Genomic DNA, 22,334 nt, shown 5'->3' with positions numbered 1-22,334 from the left:
TCTTATAATTTGATCTGTAGGACAAGGGGAGTAAACACAATGTGAAGATCGCACGAGGGTTAATATCCATAAAAGAAGTCACAATAGTGGACGCCTGGCGAGATGCTATGCTAATTGTAGCAACGCCCCATGGGAATCTCCCAACTGATAGAGATCGGAGGTCACCATCGTAAAGGGAGGATAGCATCATGAGACGTCCTTCAGTCGAGTAAGCCTATGGCAGCACGACTGCAAGTTAGCCTAGCGCTAACTATAGGTGAACAAGACATGAGGATTTACGTTACCGACCTACTTTATTATATTTCTTTTCCTGAAAACCCGCCAGCACAACGAATAACATCCTCAAAGGGTTTTTCCTTCTTTTTTTCTTTTCTTTTAAAACCCAACCCCAAGCATGATCGAAAAAGGGAAAAGGTGCTTAACGTACACGAGGACCACGGACGGAGCGTACTCTTAGATCCGTCTGGATTTGCTTCCTGTCTGTTGGTGTCATAATACAGATAATAACGGATAATTTTGCGTACCGAGTGCTAATTTATTATCGTTTCTATTTTTTTCTTTCTTTGTCAAGTTAGGTGCCTAACTCTTGTGTTGTCTTGCGGGTCACCATGTTTAGCTGTAGAAAAAAACAACTGAACCTATTTTTTTCCAGCTTGAAATTTTCCTAAAGAGACTCCATAATTAGAAAAAGTGATACTTCTTCTTTGTTTATGTTTCCATGTGGGCTGTACACCACTAGGGTACAGAGATTGTCTTATGGGTCATTTTTGACCCATAAGACAAAGGGGGTAAACACAATGTTAAGATCGCACGAATGTTAAATAAATCATATTATCAATATTAGTATCATGGCGATTCAGGGGCATGGATTACGATCGAACATCTCGCCTTTCTATTTCTATTCGTGCTGGATTGAGTCACGCACGGGAAAGAAAAATAACAAAAAAAAAAAAACGTCTCGATTCGGCAGTCATTGCGGAGCGACGAGGCCGGCGGCGCAAAACTGTAGCCTCTAATTGTGCGCAAGACACATCCTGTCAAGAAAGTGGCAGGTTTTAATACGTGCACAGTGGCAACCTAATTAACGCCGATGCAGAGCTTATGAACTATTATCCTTTGACTCACTGTTTATATTCCTGTACCCCCCCCATCACCACCACCACCTCCCCAAACCCAACACAGTCATGACATGCTCTTTCGGCCACGCTCCAGCTACGCAGCCCGCACATGTGACAAGAGGAAGAAGGGGTAAAAACATGGCTTTTGACTGGGGATTAAATCCGAGTCATTAGACCGCAGGCTGACTGGGTACACTTTGAAGCTGCACGGATCCCTCTAAGAAGAGATGAATGTAAAATAGGGGGAAAGATTTGAGTGTTGGCAGATAATGTAAAAAGAAAAAAAAAAAAAGAAGCCAGGCTCTACACGAGACTCTTAGTAATGATAGCGCTAAAAAGGAACGATGACAGGAGTAGGACGTTTGCCCGAAAGGTTGGTATTTGCAGTGTTGACAAGCCAGGCTTTGATACAGAAAGTGCTGGCGCAGCTCAACGTGCAGCGACCACCGCAGAGTTAGCGCCGCAGAGCTAGCACCACGGAGCGACCACCACGGAGTTTGCTCCACAGAACTAGCACCAGGGAGCAACCACCACTGAGTTTGCACCACAGAGCTAGCACCACGGAGCGACCACCATGGAGTTAGCACCGCAGAGCTAGCACCAGGGAGGGACCGGCGCGGAGTTAGCGCTGCAGAGCTAGCACCAAGGAGCGACCACCACAGAGTTTGCGCCACAGAGCTAGCACCAGGGAGCGACCACCACTGAGTTTGCACCACAGAGCTAGCACTAGGAAGGGACCGGCGCGGAGTTAGCGCTGCAGAGCTAGCACCACGGAGCGACCACCACGGAGTTTGCGCCACAGAGCTAGCACCACAGAGTGACCACCCCGGAGTTAGCACTACAGACCTAGTGCTGTGGAGCTACCGCCGCGGAGCTAGTGACGCAGATCTATTGCTCTGGTGCTGCCGCCGTGGAGCTAGCATCTAGCGACGTGGTCTAAAGTGGTGACACCTCCTACGAGGTGAAGGTTTCCTGCGACGATGATTATTGAGTTTGCTTCTACGCCGCAAATTAAAATTCGATCTCGGAGATCGTTTTACTCACGCGCCAATCATGTAATCGTTGGTTGTGTTTGCAATGTTGACAAGCCAGGGTTTGATACAAACAGTGTATCTGTCTCGGCTAGATGTGGAGCCACCGCCAATGAGTGAGCGCTGCGAAGCTAATGCTGCGAAGCTAATGCTGCGAAGTTAATGCTGTGAAGCTACTGCTGTGAAGCTAGGGCCGCAGAGCAACTATTGTGGAGCCAGCGATGTTGTTCCCTCACTATGGAGCTGCCGCCACAGAGCTCGCTTGTAGCAACGTGGTCCAAAGTCCAAGGTGGTGACGGGCCGACAGGAAATCCGCTTCCCGCGAGGAAACACGGCGTGATCTGTCCGCTTTGGTGAATGTTTTTGGCGATGATAATTGTTGAATATGCTTCTATGCAGCCAATTAAAATTCCATCTCGGAGATCATTTGACAACGGTTGGTCCTCAGAGCTAGCACCGTAGAGCTATCACCACAGAGCGACCGCCCTGGAGTCAGCAACGCAGTTAGCGCCACAGAGCTAGTGCCGCAGATCTATTGCTCTGGTGCTGCCGCCGTGGAGCTAGCATGTAGCGATGTGGTCTAAAGTGGTGACACCTCCTATGAGGTGAAGGTTTCCTGCGATGATGATTGTTGTGTTTGCTTCTACTAAAATTCCATCTTGGCTATTTGATTTACTCATGCGACAATCATGTTATGAATTCCGTTGGTCGTGTTTGCAGTGTTGACAAGCCAAGGTTTGATACAAAAAGCGTATCTGTCTCGGCTCAATGTGGAGTTAGCGCTGCAGAGCTACCGCTGCGAAGCTACCGCCGCATAGCGACTACCGTGGAGCTAGTGACATAGAGCTTGCACTACAGAGCTACCGCCACAGAGCTAGCAACGCAGAGCTAACGCGCGGAGCTTGCATGTAGCAACGCAGTCCAAAGTCCAAGGTGGTGAAGGGGAAACAGGAAATACGCTTCCTGCGAGGAAACGTCTGCTTCGGTGAATGTTTTTGGGGATGATAATTGTTCTACCGAGCATTTAAAATTCCAATCCGGATATCATTTGACGGCGGTCGGTCCGCGGAGCTAGCACTGTGGAGCTGCCACCGCCGAGGTAGCGCCACAGAGCTACTGCCGCGGAGCTAGCACGCAGCGGCGCGCTCTGAGGCCGACCTCCAGAAGCCTGAAGTGCATCTCTGGGAAAGGAATGCTCCGGTCCGCCAGGACCAGGCGGCGACGGGCTGACGGGAAATCCGCTTCCTTCGAGGAAACGCAACCTGACCCGTCCTTTTGCGTTTGCTGAACGTTTCTGGCGACGTTGATTGTTGTATATGCTGCTACGTCGCTAATTAAAATTCCATCTCAGGGATCGTTTTACTCCCGTGACAGTCATGTAATGAATTCTGTTGGTTATATATATTTGATATCTGGCGACAACACAGTTTCCTCCCTTCTCTTTTCTCGTTTTATTCATCTTTTTTGTGAGATACTCCGCAAAATCAGCGACGAGACATCACGGCGATTACCCGGGAAAATAAAATCGTTGTTTATCTGGATGTTAAATAAAAGCTACCTGTGTAATTAAGTATAATTGTACATGCATCAGCACTTGGGGCACGAATACATTATTCACTCCGAACATACATTAAATATCACCCTTTAGGACGCAGATCATGCTAAACATTAAACATCGATGAAGTCGCCGGATGTCAGGATATTGGTGGTTCGGAAAATAACGGAAGCGACAGCTACGCCGGCGTAACAAGGGAGATTAATATTCCTCGGCGCTCGTCCGAGCACTTGCGTAGAGGGCAAAGGAAACAAGGGGTGTCAGTCCCGGTATGTGCACCGGGAGGGAAATGTGTTATTAAGGCCTCGCCGCCGTGACCTCACGACACCCGTTCGGATCATTCAGGCGGCGCTTCATTAGGCTTCGCTAGCAGTCCACATGCGGAGACGGGGGCGTTGGAGGCCACTCCGGAAACAAAGGTAGCTTTTTTCGTTCAATCTCCGTCCGGCGGTAACGGCCACCTTTCGGTCTGTTGGAACTTTTCAGTTCAGTTCTCGGTGCGTTCAGAGAGCAGAGGCACCTCGGGTTCCGGAGGCGTCTTACGGCAAGGGTTCTTTACGGTTCCTGTGGAACTCATTTGATGCTTGGTGATTGGTGGACCTCACAGGTCCCTTGCCAGATACCTCTTGTAGACTGTGGAGCGCCATTTTTAAAAACTATCCACTTGTCGGCCGTTTTGTTGCGCCAAAATGGACGGATCCAAGAGGTCCTACTAAGCTTCATTTGGACCAAAATAAGTGCGGAGTTAGCTAACAGCTAATGGGGTTCTTCAGGGAGAAGATAAAAACACTCCAAACCATCTGACAGTCCACGGTTATTATTCCATGAGCGCTGCGGCAGCTTCCACCTCCACGTTGTCCAAGTCTTCTTCTTCTTCTTCTTCTTCTTCGGTGGTTTGTTTCAGAGTGTGGCGCTGAAGGTGCACTTCAGAGATAAGATGCACTTTAATGATCCCAAGCTTGGGAAATTGTGTTGCAGCAGCAGCAGCAACACATCCAAGGACAAGACAAGCTAAAAATACGCATAAAAAATAAATAGAATACATAAACTCTGAAGTGTAAAAGTATAAAGTATAATCTAAAAAAAAAAAAGAAACTTCATATTTCCCAATATACAGGAATAAATAATGAGCAAAGTGACAATTTGAGTAGCCACTAAAAACTAAAAGTCGCTCATGGCACAAAATTCAGTTCTTGAAAGTGAATTCTCAGAACTTTTCTATAGAACAATATAGAAACCCCCAAATTAAACACCACAAAAGTCAAAGACAGTATCATCCATTTCTCGCTGGAAGCGTCTACGCAGCACAAGCCATTGTTTAAAAAAAAAAAGACCCATTTTTTTCGAAAATCTCCGAAAATCTCCGAAAGTTATGAATATTTCAACCGATAACCGTGCCAGAGCGAAAGATGCCCAGGTGGAAAACATGGCGGGGATGCGGATGTAGCCTCCTTTTTTTAAACGAGTAAAACACAGTTGGACTGTTTCCTCCAGGCTGCAGCGGTAATTCCAACACTGGAAGACCTGTTGCATTCACCAAAAGAGATTTTTACGAAGACTGGAATATTTATTCCGCCGTCGTATCAAACAATCACTCGGTAAAAGTATTCGATTTGACTTAATTGCGTCAAATTTCCCCGACGGGTATCCAGAAAGTTTGATCTTAACCCTCTCAGGCTCAAATTAAGTTGTGGCGTAATTAGCTAAGTAGCATTTAGCTGTCGCAAATCTGCAACATCTGCCTGGAGAGGGTTAATAGCAAAGCTTAATTTAGCGTCAAACACAGATGCGTTAAAACACGTCATTTTTGACGAACTTTGGAACTCTTTTAGCTCGTTTTTTTTTAGTTTAAAAGTTTATTAGGACAGTGTACAATTACATTAAGCACAGAGGCAGAGATGTTTGTACCAGATTGTAGCTCATAGCTAATTTCCATCTGTAGTCCAGCAGTCTATATCTGAATAGTAAAACTTCCGCATTTGTGGGAAATAGACGCGTCTCGAGGTTTGTAGAGAAAGGGGTTCCCATTCGAGACGTTCGACCATTCACTTCCTGCATGTTCCTGGAGTGTCGGAGGAAACCCTACAAGCACGGGAAGCCCATACGTCCTCGTCACGGGTAATAGGACGCGACTCCCGGGCCGACCCTCTCCTTACCTGAACCTCATTTCACGCAGGTGATCATCCGAGAAAGAGAAAAAGAAAGATTCAGGAGCCTCGAACGGCGTAAGTCTTCTTCGTTTCAGAGCGATTTCGCCTTAAGTCCCTCAGAACCAGGCGGATCCCCCCCTCGCGTCCCCGCGGTGATGCAGAGGAGAAGTGAGCGGCGGCGGCGTTCTCATGATAAAACTCCCACTTTATCCATTCAAGCGTACCTCAACACTGAAACCCTCTTTGACAGGGCGGCGGCAGCCGGAGGGGATGCAGTATTCATGGCTGCTGTTTCCAGGAGCGCCGATAAACCCGGGCTATACTTAGCGGCCCAGACGTACCGTTCGAAATTCGCGATTCCTCACAATTAGGGGTTCGCCCCGGTGCTGTCGTTCGGCGACGGCGGCCGCCGTCGAAGTGCCGGCTGTCCATGACAAACCTATCTGCGACCAACGCTTTCGGAGACGCTCCCCGGATCGGGAGAGGAAACATGAGAAACCTTTTCCTTTCGGCGATGGGGCTCGAGGACGCATCTGGCAGCCGGGAGTTGTTTCTAGAGATTGAGGATGTTGAGGTTCTCTTTGGGAGTGACCAGGATGGATAGGATCAGGAATGAGTCCATCAGTTAGATGTTTTGGAGAGAAGATCAGAGAAGCCAGACTGAGATGGTTGGGTCATGTACAGAGGAGGGATAGTGAATATGTTGGTAGACAGATGCTGGAATTGCAGGTCTAGAGGAAGACCAAAGAGAAGGTTTATGGATGTAGTGAGAGAGGATATGAAGGTAGTTGGTGTGAGAGAGGAGGATACAGAGAATAGGGTTACATGGAGAAGGTTTCCTTCAGGGGAAAAGCTCAAAAGAAAATAAGAATTTGTCATAGGGGTGCAGGACATGTATGACCTAGACAATGTGACGACTGAGATGGCTTGGACATGAGCGCTCCTCTGTTCACGTCCAAAACATCTTGAAGATCTGGGTAGAAGGTTGTTGAAGGTGGAGTTGCCAGGCAGGAGGTCCAGAGGAAGACCAAAGAGAAGATTCATAGACGTTGTGAGACAAGATATGAGGTTATTCGGTGTGAGAGAGGAGGTCACAGAGAATAGGGTTAGATGGAGAAGGTTGACTCGCTGTGGCGACCCCTGAAGGGAAAAGCCCAAAGGAAAAAAAAAATTGTCACGGGGGTGCAGGACATGTATGACAGCGACAGTGATAATTGAGATGGTTTGGACATGAACACTCTTCTGTTTCATTGGGTTTTAAAGGAAACATAATGGGTCCCCCCCCCAACAGGGGAAAAAAACAAGGTGTAAATTATCCTCATTACTTCTGAGGATGAGAAAATTTGTCTCAGGGGTGCAGGACATGTATGACCGAGACAAAATGATGACCGAGGTTGGTTTGGAAATGAAGAAGTTGCCCAGATATATGAATGATTGTATGTCTCTATGTTTGGGCCTGTGGTCTGCCTGTCCAAGGTGAACCCCATCACCAGATACCACATCAACCCAAGAGAAGGATCCGCTTTAAGAAAAAATGAATGCATCCTTCTGAGCATTGCTGCTCTCACGACTGAGATGGTTTGGACATGAACACTCCTCTGCTCATGTCCAAACCATGGTGGTAGAAGGTTGCTGAAGGTGGAGCTGCCAGGCAGGAGAAGAAAAAAAGAAGATTATTATTTTTATTATTGATGCTAATTATGTGCCATGAATGTTAAGACAATGAATTACACTATTTATTTTCAGTTCTTTGCTTTTTCACGTCATCCATTCACTCCAATCCCAGCTATCACTTTGCGAGAGGCGGGGTCACCCTGGACCAATCACAGGGGACACTTTCGAAATGTACAAACATTCACCCTCTCCCTCACACGTCGGGACAATGCAGGGTCTCCAGTGAACCTCCTGGATGTGTTTGGACTGTGAGGACCCTGAGGAACCCCATGTAGACACGTGGAGAACATGGAGACTCCGCACAGAAAGGCCTCCTGTGGGAATCCAACCAGGGACCTTCTCGCTTTGAGGCGAAAACGCCAACGCTAATGCTAACGCCCGGCCGACAAATCTCATCCTTCCGCAATTTGACCTTTGGTGCTTCGACTCTCTCGCGATGGCAGCCTTATCTTCTAGACCATCTCCTTTTCACGGCCCGGTGAAGCATGGACAACCGACGCCGTTTGACAGGAAACAGGAAATTCACTCTGTCGGACGCTTATCGGTCGATACGCATCGAAACGCGCGGCAACGCACTTGTTGATGTCAAACAGCCCCGTCCGGGAAGAAGAAATACGATCAGATCGGATTTGCTCGGAGGATTCCGCCAAAGTTCTGGCCTCCATGTCTGATCCACGGACGTTCACACGAGACCGTGGACACTTTGAGGCTCCTTGATGGAAACCCTCAAAGCCTGATCTTGTTTTTCTTCTTGCATTGATGATTCATGGCAAATGAGTCTGGGCAAAGTGGGACACACACACACACACACACACACACACACACACATTTTTTCATCATATGCAAAACCTCCCGTCTTGACTCAGAGATGAAGCGAAGCTCGGGACGTCGGTCGCTGTGGAGTTTGGTCGTTACTAATCCCGTGAGACTACGTGAGACGTGATTTCATAGAACAGCTCGAATACACGGGTTTAACCGTTTCGCCGCTGAGTCTCGCCAAACTCCCAAACATAAACACGGGAACTGGCGAACGCAACAACTTGCTAGTTTCCCGAGTTCCCCGCCGTCGTTCGGTGGACTTTTTACTTTGTGATTGTAACCTAGATGTGAGTTAGGAGCGTTTGACAACGACGTGGCCGCCGGAAAGCGGCGTTCAAAGACGTGCCGCTAGCTAGCTAGCCCAGAGAGAAACCTGGAAAAACACGCATTTACGGGGATTCGGTGCAGCGGACGGCTGGAACGGCGCCGGAAAACTCATTCAAAGCTGGGCGGAGACGGTTTTATCATTTTGAAAATAGGAGCGACGCTCACTGCCTCGCTAAATGCTAAGTTTAGCCACAAAGTGTAGCAAAGTATGCATGTTACAGTTAGCAACACATTGTAGCATATGTGTGTGTAGCCAGGATAAAGCAACAAATGAAAACACACACACACCGCTGGTTGCATGGCAACACAACCAGCTGCAGAGTCCTTTTTATTTTTATTTTTATTTTTTTAGAGAAATATTAGTTAATGACATGGCGTAATTGGTTTAATTGCGTAAAGTTATTGGTTACTTTTGGGTCAGGTGTGTGTGATTGTTTGGATGAAAGATGGTCAAGAAATTACATTTAGCAAAACGTTGTAGCATTCAGTGTGCATCCAGAACGTTAAGTATGAAGCAACAAATGAAAATGCGCACACATGAAAAAAAAAAAAAACAGCTAGCAGGTGTCTCGCCAAACTCCCAAACATAAACACAGGAACTGGCAAACGCGACAACTTGCTAGTTTCCCGAGTTTCCCGCCGTCACTCGGTGGACTTTTTACTTTGTGATCGTAACCTAGATGTGAGTTAGGAGCGTTTGACAAAGACGTGGCCGCCGGAAAGTAGCATTCAAAGACGCGCCGCTAGCTAGCTAGCCCAGAGAGAAACCTGGAAAAACACGCATGAACGGGGAGTCGGTGCAGCGGACGGCTGGAACGTCAACGTCAAACTTCGCTAAATGCTAAGTTTAGCCACAAAGTGTAGCAAAGTGTGCATGTTACAGTTAGCAACACATTGTAGCATGTGTGTGTGTAGCCAGTAAGTTAAGGATAAAGCAACAAATGAAAACACACACACACCACTGGTTGCATGGCAACACAACCAGCTGCAGAGTCCTTTTTATTTTTATTTTTTCAGAGAAATATTAGTTAATGACATGGCGTAATTGGTTTATTTGCATAAAGTTATTAGTTACTTTTTGGTCAGGTTTGTGTGATTCTTTGGATGAAAGATGGTCAAGAAATTACATTTAGCAAAACGTTGTAGCATTAAGTGTGCATCCGGAACGTTAAGTACGAAGCAACAAATGAAAATACGCACACACGAAAAAAAAAAAAAACAGCTTGCAGGTGATATTGTGAGCTGGGTCAGCTTTTTCAGAGCAAGCCAAACTTTTGTTAAAATGAAAATTGTTCTTGATTTATGGGCATTTTCTGTACGCGCGCACACACACACACACACACACATATACACACCACTGGTTGCACGGCAACACTGCCGACTGCGGAGTTGAAGATGATTGCATTTTATTTTCCTTTATTTCAGAACAAGATTACCTTCTCTCTACCTCTTTGTAGAGTATCTACTTCTTTGAGCTACATACACTTAAAAAAAAACACAATTTATTTCCTTTTCATTTTCTCTCTTTTATTATGTAATATTATCTCTTTTATTGTGTAATATTATTTGTGTATCCAGCATTTGCTATTTCTAAAGTAAATTTTTCTTATTTAAAATCACGTAACAAATCCTGGGCGTTTCACTTCAACGGGCAAATTTAATTTAACGTGCTAGCGAACCGAATTACGAGCGCCGTCACTGAACCACTTTATCTCCCCGGTTTGAGTTTGGGCAGCGCGGCTGTCCCGCTGACCCGGTTGTTTGCGATTGTTCCACTTTTGCATGAAAAAAAATGTTCACGACGGCATCGAGAACGGGCTCCTCGTGTCTTTTAGCGGGCTAATGGCCGGCGTAATTAGCTTTCAGCTAGGAGTCTAATGTCCGCTATTGGGAAGGTATGAATCCAGAGTGCCTTATATCGAGTTCCGGTGCGTGAAATAAAATCTCCTTTACGCCCCTGCATCCTTGCTATTTTTTTTTTTTTTTTTTTTGGGCGCCATCATCTCGCAGGGAACATTTCACACCGACTTAAAATGACAAAAAAAAAAAAAAAAAAAAAAAAAGGTCACTCCCACGCTCCCTCCTGCGCGCACGTTCACCTTCACAACACATGCGCTTGCGAGAGGTAAATAAATATAGCATCGCAGCTTGGGGTGGGGATGTCACTCGTCGCCATGGCAACCGTCACCAACAGTCACGGTCGTCGGTTTTCATGTGATTCAACAGGAACGCTCCTGACTAGCGGTTTCAAAACGTCGTTTTTAAAAATGGCGCCCCAAAAGAAGTATCCAGTAGTGGTAGTGGCTTATGAGATCCACCAATCACGTCCATCGCATGAGTTCCAATGGAACCTACAAAAAAAAAATCCAGTCTAAAAAGGTTCTGGGACAGGGGAGTCAAACGTACAGCTTGCGGCCCGGTACCGGCCCGCCAGGGGGTCCAATCCGGCCCGTGGAAAAAATCTACAATTTGAAAAACTACATAAAAATCACGAACGACATCTTTGAAATAAAATTTGCGCAACACGGCACAACACTATGTGACTCAGAACTTAAAGCAGACAGCAGAAATGTGGCTTCCGGGTCTGTAAATAGCATTTTTACAAGAAATGTACCTCCTTTTCCTTTTAGTCCGACACCCTCATCAGCAAGATGTCAACAAAAGATACAAACGGACATGGAGTTTAGGGGTTTCCAAGAAAAATGGACAACTTCTTATTTGTTGGTTGAGGTTGATCAGAAACCCGTGTGTTTGGTGTGATTGCAGCAAGTTTCGGCGAAAAATTCGACAAAAAAATGCACGGAGAAGTGAGAAGACATAGTGGTTGTTGAAATTACCGTAATTTCCGGATGATAAGCAGCAACTTTTTTCACGTAAACAACGATGCGGCTAATATATGGACTTTTATGGGTGGGGGGACGCTAACCAGCTTCACGGCGCTAAAACGTTTATCCTCGTCACATCGGACCGCTGAAATGACCGGGAAATTCTGAGTCCGTTCAACTCCGACACCGAAGAAGACGACTTTGACGGTTTTATCGCGCAGGAGGAAGTCCGAGATAGCGACCGGCTAGCCGGTGCGGCTAATATTGATGTGCGCTCAATAGTCTGGAAATTACGATAAGCTTTTCTTAATGAATCTCAGGTTGTTCTTCGTTTTTCGTATTTTTTAAAAGAACAGTTTGTTACGTAGAACGATTTTTACAATCTAACTTATTTACGCTAAAACAAAGGAAACATTCTGACTTTGTGTGACTTCTAGGTAATTACGCTATGATTTTACATTTTTACAATTTGTGCCGTGTGTGACCACCAGGACCAAAATCAGTTAGAAACCCCTGGTTTAGATAGTTTTTTAGTTGCCGTGGCAACAACAGCCGGCTGAACCCTCCCGTGCTCCACCGTGCACGTGCAGCTTTTTTTTTTTGAAGCTTCCCAGAGAAGTTGGTCCTGGAGGGTGTTTGAGAAACCTTCTGAAGGTCCAACGGTCTGAAGGCATCTCAGATTCTCCTCTTGTTTGCGTTGTCTTGACCTTCACGCAGGATTTGTCGGTTCCAAAAAAAAAAAAAATCTAAGAAAAGTTGGAGAAGACGGCGGTGAGACGAGGGATGCTGTCTAGTTTGAGGAGAACTTGAGAAGATGTTGAGGTTCTCCTTGGGAGGACGGAGAGATGCTAGACATGCTAGATGTTCTGGAGATACAACCAGACGACGATGGTTTGGACATGGACGGAGGAGGTGAAGGATGCTGAGGTTGGACGTCTGGAGGAAAACGTGAAGTTAGAAACTCAGACGAGGCAAACAAAAGCCTTTCCATTCATTTTTTGGTTAAAATAATAACTCGGATCTTGCATTTCGAGGCCACGCGTTTCACGGAAGCCGGCGGTCGATCGCGCATTCAAGAACGGCCGTCGGAGGTCTTTGATCGCTGGCGTACGGCGAGGAAATTTATACTTTTCTTAAAGTGTTTCACAGGCAGTTATTATGTGTCCCTTTAAGAATTTAATCCTTTTTTTTCAAGACTCAGATAAATCCCCGAGGGCGACTCCCGGGAGGACATTAAACTTGTCCACGCTTGTAGCGAATTCGAAGTAAATTGCTCTCAATTAAAATGTCAGAACAAAGTGTGTGTGGCGCTGAAGAAAAGGGAGACTTTTGGCTCCCACGTGCCCCCCCCCCCCCCTGCAAACACACACACTCACACACACACACACACACACACACATAGGAAATTCAAAAATGCAAATAAACCAATAATGTCATATCACAACCTAATTTCAATCTGAGCAAAAGCAAAATAAAATCTTCAACTTCGCAGCCGTGCAACCGGTTGTGTCTGTGTGTGTGTTTGTGTGTGTGTGTGTGTGTGTGTGTGTGTGTGTGTGTGTGTGTTTGTGCCAATGAATGCCACTAAATCGAGAACAATTTTTATTTTTACAAATAATTGTCTTGCTCTGGAAAAGCTGATCCGGCTCACAAATGCTAACTCTTATTTTTAGAGCTTTGCAGAGGGACACCTTTTGTTATCTTTTTATAAGAAAAAAAAAAAAATAATAATTTGATGATAGGTTTAAAAAAACAAAAAAAGAAAAGAAGAAACACCTTAAAAAAATAATGATTAAAAAAGGATTTTATTAAAATGATTCCTGATAATGAACCAGCAGTTGCCGTTCACCTTCTTGACTATCTTTCATCCAAACAATCACACACCTTACCCGAAAGTAACTGATTACTTTTTAATAAGAAAAAAAAAAAGAAAAACTAATTAGATGATCAGTTTAAAAAAAAAAAAGATACACCTTGAAAAAATAATGATTGAAAAATGATTTTATTAAAATTTTCCTGATAATGAACCAGCAGATGCCGTTCACCTTCTTGACCATCTTTTATCCAAACAATCACACACACACCTGACCCAAAAGTAACTGATTACTTTATGCAAATATACCAATAACATCATATCATCACCTAGTATTTATCAGCAAAAAAAATAAAATAAATAAAATACACTCATCTTCAACTCTGCAGCCAGCAGTGTTGCCATGCAACCAGTGGTGTGTAAGAGTTTTCATTTGTTGTTGTATCATTTACTTACTGGCTACACACTTTGCTACACTTCATTGCTAAACTTAGCATTTAGCAATGGAGTGAGCGCTGCTCCTCTTTTTAAAATCATCAAACCGTCCCCAATCGGCTTTGAATGACTCTTCCGACGCCTCGTCCGTTTATGTTCCAGCCGTCCGCTACACAGAATCCCCGAGCAGGCTGGCTGGCTAGCTAGCCTCTCAAAACTCCGGATCCTGACGGCGACCTGAGCACGCTTGCTGGCCAGCTAGCAGGCGACCTGAGCTGGCTGGCTGGCTAGTTAGCCTCTCGAAACTCCGGATCCCGACGGCGACTGGCTAGCTAGCTAGCCGGCGACCTGAGCAGGCTGGCTGGCCAGCCCGAGCCGGCTGTCTAGCTAGCTAGCCTCTCGAAACTCTGGATCCCGACGGCGACCTGAGCAGGCTAGCTGGCTAGCTAGCCTCTCGAAACTCCAGATCCCGCCACACTCCGTAATCATGGACTTCTTCCCAATAATTGTGTGCATGGTCTGTGTCTTCTGTTTTCACTTGTGAAGCGTCTTTGAGTGCCATGAAAAGCGCTATACGAATCTTATGTATTATTATTATTAGTATGTTTGGGAGTTTAGCGAGATTCGGCGGCGAAACGGTTAAACCCGTGTATTCGAGCTGTTCTATGAAATCACGTCTCATGTCGTCTAACGGGATTAGTAACGACCAAACTCCACAGCGACCGACGGCCCGAGCTTTGCTTCATCTCTGAGTCAACGCGGGAGATTTTGCAAATGATGAGGAAAAAGTGTGTGTGTGTGTGTGTGTGTGTGTGTGAGTGCTCGACGAACAGCTGATGTTTATACGTTTCGCCCGTCCGGCCGACTCAAGGGTGAACGGCCGGGGTGTCTCGTTTCTAGAAAACCCCGTTCCACGCGCTCAAAGCTGTCGGTCCGGGTTGTTTTTCTTTGCCGCCGCTCTGCTATTATCTCAGTCGCGGCTTTATTAGTTCGCCGACTAAATGACGAAGGACGCCGGGATGAGAAGAACCGGCCCGCGGCTTCTTCCCTTCATCTCCCTCCGTCAGCGGAAGACGATCGGACGATGTCGTTTTACAACCCCGCCGCCGGAAAAGACCGAAACGGTCGCCGACAACACCGGAACCGTTTTTGTGAGAAAAATCTATGATGGAAAGGAGGCGCTTTAGTGTGGAGTCTCCATGTGTCTGCATGGGGTTCCTCCGGGTTCTCCAGGTTCCTCCCACAGTCCAAACGCCTGCTGGAGGTTCATTGGTGACCCAAAATTGTCCAGACGTGTCAAGACGTGGCCTTGAGATGGGCCTCCAGCCGCCACCATGACAATTAGCGCAGGATAAGCCGCATCGCTAACGAATTATTGGATCAAACGGGGCGCTATCGGGAACCCCTTCTAGCGTTTACGTGGTTCATCTGTTTGAGGTGGGACTTCACCGAGGTTCAGCTCTGAGGCCCTTCTTGTTTGCAATTGTGACGGATTGGCTGACAGATGAGGTAAGACAGGACTCTCCATGGACCATGATGTTGCCAGATGACATTGTGAGCCGTAGTGAGAGCAAGGAACAGGTTGAGGAAAATCTAGAGAGGTGGATGGATGTGCTGGAAAAGAGAGGAATGAAGGTTGGTCGCAGCAAGACAGAGTATATTTGAGTGAATGAGAGGAACCCGGGTGGAACGGTGAGGCTACAGGGAGTGGAGATCAAGAAGCTGGAGGATTTCAGGTACTTGGGGTCAACAGTCCAGAGTGTAGGAGAGTGTGGAGAAGAGGTGAAGAAACGGGTTCAGGCAGGTTGGATCAGGTGGAGAAAAGTGTCAGGGTTATGAAGAGATAGAAAACTGAATGAAAGGAAAGGTGGACTAGACAGTGGTGAGAGCAGCAATGCTGTGTTCTGTGTTCATGCTGTGTCGCAGAGATGAAGATGCTGAGGTTCTCTTTGGGAGTGACAAGGATAGATAGGATCAGGAATGAGTCCATCAGTTGGATATTTTGGAGAGAAGGTCAGAGAAGACAGACTGAGAAGGGAAAAGCTCGAAGGAGAAGAAGAATTTGCCTCTGGGGTGCAGGACATGTATGACCGAGACAACGTGACGACTGAGATCTGGGTAGAAGGTTGCCGAAGGTGGAGCTGCCAGGCAGGAGGTCTGGAGGAAGACCATAGAGAAGATTCATGGACATCGTGAGAGAGGATATGAAGTTAGTCGGTGTGAGAGAGGAGGATCCAGAATAGGGTTAGATGGACAAGGGACCCCTGAAGGGAAAAGCCCACAGGAGAAGAAGAAGATCTTGTAAAAGTGATGGAAAGGATCAGCTGCGCAAAAACATATTTTCCTTTTGTCATGTTGCTTTTTACCTTTTGAGTAAATCTTTACTGTAAATGATGGAAAGGGTGAGTGCTGCAGGAAGGTTCGTTGTTGCCGTTGCTGCACAGAGGCCACCGAGCGTTTCGCGCACAGCAAGAAGGTCCCTGGTTAGATTCCCTTCCTGTGTGGAGTCTCCATGTTCTCCTGCTATCTACCTTAAGTACCTCCAGGTTCCTCTCACAGTCCAAACGCTTGCAGGAGGTTCACTGGAGACCCAACATTAACCAGACGGGTGAATGAGAGGGTGAATGGTTGCACGCGTCTATGTTCCCTGAGACGGTATAAGCTATCGCTAACGAATGCTAAAAATTGGGAACTCCCTTTCATTTGTTCATCTGCTTGTTTCCCCGCTGCTCTCCAGCATCCACCCGCTGAGCTGAGCCTCGCAACAAGGTGCTTTCCAGGGACGGGGAGGGCTTCATCCATTATGAACGCCGCGTCTTAAACGGACGATCCGTGCGAGATGATATAAATATCTCCTTTTAGATCCCCGGCAGGGATCTGGGGAGGGCCGCACATGACAGGGCTCCCTCTGCGGTGCTCGGGGGGGGGTTCTTTACTATTTGATTGGAGATTCACCAAGCCGGCAGATGTGTTGACGTTCCCATTCCGCCCAGATCGCTTCGACGACCGCGCCCCCGAAAAAATTACGGCGCCGGTCGATCCCCCCGGATGAGCTTCTCGCCTCCCCGCGTCCTTCCATTTTAGCGCCCCGGCACAAAACGCGGCGTGTTGCTAGCTTGACCGATGCGTGTCGGTCGGAAACGGGGAGCTGAAGGACTCTCCATCCGATACTCTATTAGTTTATCAGCGAGGAAGAAGCGAACCCACTGTTAGGAGAACACACACGGAACTCCAATGTTTATCCAAGGCGCCGGTGGACCGGAGGGGGCGGGCGAGGATCCGATGTGCAAAGAGCAGATGTGTTCGAGACTCGCCCCTGATGCGCCTTAATTTAATATCTGATTTCGCAATCTTTCAGCGGAAACGCTCTGGAGAGGCGCCAGGCGGAGTCCGTTCCACTCGTAGCAGGGGGAGAAATTATTTCTTGTTGCCGCCCCCCGAGTGGACTAGCGGACGCCTCGGCCCGGGCGTCGCCCCTCTTTGCTCAAATTTCAGGGAAAGTGCATTGGAAACCCCCCTTCCTGAACCCCGCTAATGTTCCAGCCGTCTTTCTGCATGCGTATAAAAGGGGCCTCTCTGAGCACGCAGAGGTCGGACGAGCTCGCATGTGGGATTTTCGACTCCCACGCGCAAAAAACAACCTCTTTCTTTGTCTTTTCAACCTCCGAGACGCTCCTCTCGATGCAAACTCCTTTTTTTTTTTGTTATTTCGCAGGAGTTCGCCGGGTCACCGGGTGGATCTGCGCTAGACGAGGACCAGCCGGGCGCCGCTGAGTGATCCTGGAGGAGCCGGGGGGGGAAAAAGAGGAGAAGCTAGCTACCCTTTGTTTTGTTGGTTTCGGCTCCTGTCTTTTGGGGGGAAAAAAAAGTCTCTTTGTGGACCGTTTTTTTTTTTTTTTTTCCCGCGCAAGGCGTTTAGGAACGGCGTGTAGCCGAGCGCTCCTCAGGTGCAGGGAGCGGAAACGTAAACAGCGAAGAAGAAAGGCTGCCAGATAAAGCGCCTCGGCCCCGCATAATTAGAATTAGCGAGTTTGTGTCGGAAGGAGAAACCATGCCAGGGAGACTACTGAAGATGACTCTTATCTGAAGAAAAGAGGGGGGAAAAAAAGCAAAAATTGCGGCCAACCTTTGAGACATTTGCATGTGTGTGGGGGGTTTATGTGCACGCACCTCTTTCATTTTCAAAGGACCCGACTTTGTGTTTGGAGGCGGATTTGGGCTTTCATTATGGCTCCGCCAGGGGTCTTCCGCTACCGCTGGCTGCTCCTGCTAGCTTGTTATTTCCCCGCCGCCTCGGCGGCCAAACCCAAAACGCCGGGCCACACGCACCTCAACTCCATCCGCATCGACGGGGACATATCCCTTGGCGGGCTGTTCCCGGTGCACGCTCGCGGGAACGACGGCAAAGCTTGCGGCGAGCTGAAGAAGGAGAAAGGGATCCACCGGCTGGAGGCCATGCTGTTCGCCCTGGATCGCATCAACAACGACAACGAGCTCCTGCCAAACATCACGCTAGGGGCTCGTATCCTGGACACCTGCTCCCGGGACACCCACGCCCTGGAGCAGTCCCTCACCTTCGTCCAGGCGCTGATCGAGAAAGACTCCACCGACGTCAAGTGTCTCAGCGGAGGGCCGCCCATCATCACCAAGCCGGAGAGGGTGGTCGGGGTGATCGGCGCGTCCGCCAGCTCCGTGTCCATCATGGTGGCCAACATTCTGCGCCTCTTCAAGGTCAGTGCGTTTTTTTTTTTTTTTCTTCGACCCGCTGGTTGAAAAGCGCATTAGTCAAAAAAAGATGTTTTCCGCTATCCTGAGAGCCAAATGATAATTACAACATTGCTCACTTCGTTAATGAAATGAATCTGCCAAGTTCCGGAGCAAATGAAACAGGAGCGATAAAGTTTCTTTTCGCCCCCCCCCCCCCCCCCCAAAAAAAAAAACGCTGACTAAAAGTCAAACCATTGGCCGTGACCAATAATGAGCGTAACGAGGATGTCAAGAAAATTAGCAGCAGGGCCATTTCACGGGAAGTCGCGGTGGAGACAAGACAGCGTGTCAGGGGCGCGTCAGGTTGTTTTGTCCTTGTCCAGATACGTTCTCCGCGTTCTGCTTTCGCTGCTTTGAAAAGTTAAAATGCGCTGGTAGCCTTTCTACCTTGCTGATAACTCAGAAAATGTCAATGCCTGAATGCTTTTCTCAAGACCACCGAAGCTTCCAGCAATGGTCCGTTATGTCGGATCACAAATAAAGGTTGCGAGTTATCAAATACTGTTTGGAAGCCTCTTCTCGGTATGCCATACATTGGAGGGGCCGACATGGGCATACATGTACGTGAACAGGAGGGACCCGAGTGGAACGGCGAGGCTAGAGAAGGTGGAGATGGGGTATAAAGAGTATGAAAGGAAAGGTGTAGAAGATGGGGGTCAGACCCGTCGTATTGCCTGGTGTAGAGACACTGAGAAGACATGAAGGAGGGATGAGGATGGTTCTCTTTGGGTACGAGGAGGATCAGAAATGCACATGTTGGGTGTTCTGAAGTCAGACTGAGGTGATTTGGACATACATGGAAAGATCTGGGTCGAAGGATGCTACCAGGCGGGAGGCCTGGAGGAAGACCATTCATGAATGGCGGGAACAAGGCCAGGAATCATAGAAGAGGGTAGAAGGGGGCAGCCTTGTACCCCTTAAGGGAAAAGAGGAAGATGCTGTAGCTTCCAATCAGAGTATTAATGCCGGCTGCACGATGGTTGTTGGGTCAGAGGGTTCTCCTTGCACACCTTCAGCCAAAAAGTAGGACTTCTTTCTGATCGTTACATAATTTTGAAGAAACTCCTTCCTCAGATCAAGAATGTACCTTTCGGGCTTCTGGGAAGAAGGGATGAGGATGGTTCTCTTTGGGTACGAGGAGGATCAGGAATGCACATGTTGGGTGTTCTGAAGTCTGACTGAGGTGATTTGGACATACATGGAAAGATCCGGGTTGAAGGATGCTGAGTTTGGAACTACCAGGCGGAAGGCCTGGAGGAAGACCAGAGAGGAGATTCATGGGGAACAATGCCAGGAATCAGAGAAGAGGGTAGAGGGGGGCAGCCTTGTACCCCTTAAGGGAAAAGAAGGAGATGCTGTAGCTTCCCATCAGGGTATTAATGCCGGCTGCACGATGGTTGTTGGGTCAGAGGGTTCTCCTTGTACACCTTCAGCCAAAAAGTATGACTTCTTTCTGATCGTCACATAATTTTGAAGAAACGCCTTCCTCAGATCAAGAATGTACCTTTCGGGCTTCTGGGACTTTTTCCATTTTCCCAAAACTGACATACCGCAATTTTATGCACTGCGGGAGTCCCCCCCCACCCCCACCCCCCTCGCTGTATGATCTGCCAAATCCTGCCGGAGAGGCAAAATTATCAGAGAATTATTCGGCAAAATGCTACAACCGACGAAATATGAAAAGAGACACGGCTTAAACGTCCGGGGCTGAAATCAGAGCGAGGTAGATTCACTTCTTTGACGGACAGCCGCCTCCGAGTTACCTGTCACTGTCACGGCGGAGGAACGTGTTCCAGGAAACTGCCACTTCGCTCCCAAACGGGATATTGTATTTCAGAGGATGTTTGTAAAAAGAAGAAAAAAAAAAAAGCTAAAGCTCCCCAGACCTGTCATGGCAGGAGACAGCTGACACCTACACTTTGAACTAATGAACAAGCCCACAGCTGCGGCAGCAGAAGCAGCGGCGAACTGACAGGAGGGTTTGCGTCGGGTTCTTTTTTCGGACTTGCGGGCCGCGCGAGTGTCGGCCGCAACGTCTGCAATGTAGTTTTTGAGAAGCGCCATTAGCTGGGCACGTTCTGCATGTCGCAATTTTACAGCGCTGGTCGCAAACGGAAGGAATGGAGAACATGGACGAGGCTATTAGACGAGGGGCACCACTGACCAATGAAAATGCTGTATTGTCCAGGAGACGTTTACAGAAGTTTGGAGTCAAACGCTGGGCTTACGTTTTACCGTTTGCAGAGTCGCAGACAAAAAAATGACAAGAATCAGAAGGAAATCTTAAGAGTCTTATTGGAGTTTTACTGGAGCGACAGCGCGCTTCCCTCATCTCGATCTTGTAGCGTGCGAATCTTTCAGTCTTAGACCAGTTTTAAATCAGTCTATTCCCTGTCTTGGGTTTACAATGATATCAAAAGTGTCTGATATTATTACACTTTCAGTCTACACGGTGACGAAACACAGCCAACGTCCAATAGATGAGCTCTGACAAAGCCGTAAACAGGAAACCCGGTGGAGTGCAGATAGTTTATTGATCCCGAAGGAAATTAAGGTGTCTAGCAGGTGTCTTACACATCGCACAGATCTGCATACATGCAACCAGTCACTCAGCAGGAAATAATAAAAATAATAATAATCATCATCCGATGAAGTGGGAAAAGTGTCCCTATCAGGTGCCTTGAAGTGATCCAAGAAAATAAAGTGTCCTAATAAGACTGTCCAGTGTTACGGAAGAGTCCTTTAGTGCCAGTAGTGGATTGTTGTCCAGGGTAGTATAGGAGTCTCCAGGGACAGCAGATGAGTGTGCTCAACTCCTTCTGCGTGCCGTTCAACAACTGTATGGCCCTGGGGACAAAGGACCTTTGCATCCTGTCTGCACTGCAGGAAAGGGACTGGAGTCTGTTGCCGACCAAACTCCCCTGATTGGTGAAGATGGGGTCTAAGGGGTGGCGGTCATTGTCTGGAAGCCGGAGGAGCAGCAGTTCTACTCTGAGCCCCTTCTGGGTGCCTAAGCTCCTGAGCTTCCAGCAGAGGGAACTCATTTAGGCTACTTGTATCCTTGATGGTCCTTTGGTCACCTGCAGCTTGTCGGAACTAGCATCCATCTTATGGTCTTCTACCCTGACGGATGGTTGTGAAGCAGAACGGAAAGCGACATGTCTCACACTGCAGCGGCTCCCACCAGGGTTTGGAATAAATCACTCGCGAGTAGATATTTAATTTTCCGAAATGTACATCACACAAAACCGTGAGGCTTTTTAAAGCTACTTATCTGCTTCTTGTGCGACTGACAGGCGGAACGATTCCGTTTGTGAATCAGAGTGACGAGGAAACAAGAGGCCGTGGAAAGACGATTTGAAACGGTTAGCAGAAGTGGCCCCAGGTGGAAAAGCTTTAATAATGTGGAGCCAAATTAATAGAAACCCAGGACACGGGACGATCTTGCCAAGATCCTGATGACGGCTTCTGCGACTTAATTTGGCACCCCGAGTTCTATATTTAGTTTTTATCTCATAGTATGCTGTAGAAGACTGTCAGTTAAAATGAAAGCAAAGTTGTACAAGACAGTGGCTGGACCAGCGATGTCATATGGTTTGGAGACAGTGGTATTGACAGAGGCAGAGCTGGAGGTTGCAGAGATGAAGATGTTGAGGTTCTCTTTGGGAGTCTCCAGGGTGGATAGGAATGAGTCCATCAGTTAGATGTTTTGGAGAGAAAGTCAGAGAAGCCAGACTGATTATAGTTGGGTCATGTAGAGAGGAGGGATAGCGAATGTATTGGTAGACGGATGCTGGAATTGGAGGTCTAGAGAAAGACT

At 47.5% G+C, this 22,334-nt stretch overlaps 1 protein-coding gene across 3 annotated transcripts in view; it reads left to right on the top strand.

Moving 5' to 3' along the window:
* LOC147226862 (metabotropic glutamate receptor 4-like) overlaps nucleotides 1–22,334 on the top strand; it is a 274,699-nt gene that overhangs the window by 61,005 nt on the left and 191,360 nt on the right. For 2 of the 3 annotated variants that reach the window (XM_086159582.1, XM_086159583.1), the window contains exon 2: nucleotides 17,463–18,478. In XM_086159582.1, the coding sequence (XP_086015708.1) occupies nucleotides 17,906–18,478 (573 nt within the window). In that variant the 5' untranslated portion in view covers nucleotides 17,463–17,905. Of the gene's footprint in view, nucleotides 1–17,325; nucleotides 18,479–22,334 lie in introns of those variants that run through there. The other variant, XM_086159584.1, reaches the window with a different exon arrangement.

Source organism: Fistularia commersonii, chromosome 14 (genome assembly GCF_037954325.1).
Source record: "Fistularia commersonii isolate RoL2024-O1a breed Wild chromosome 14, RoL_Fcom_v1.0, whole genome shotgun sequence".
NCBI classification, from domain to species: Eukaryota; Metazoa; Chordata; class Actinopteri; order Syngnathiformes; family Fistulariidae; genus Fistularia; species Fistularia commersonii.
Note: the sequence above shows the minus strand (reverse complement) of the source record. Positions and strands in the feature narration are given on the sequence as shown.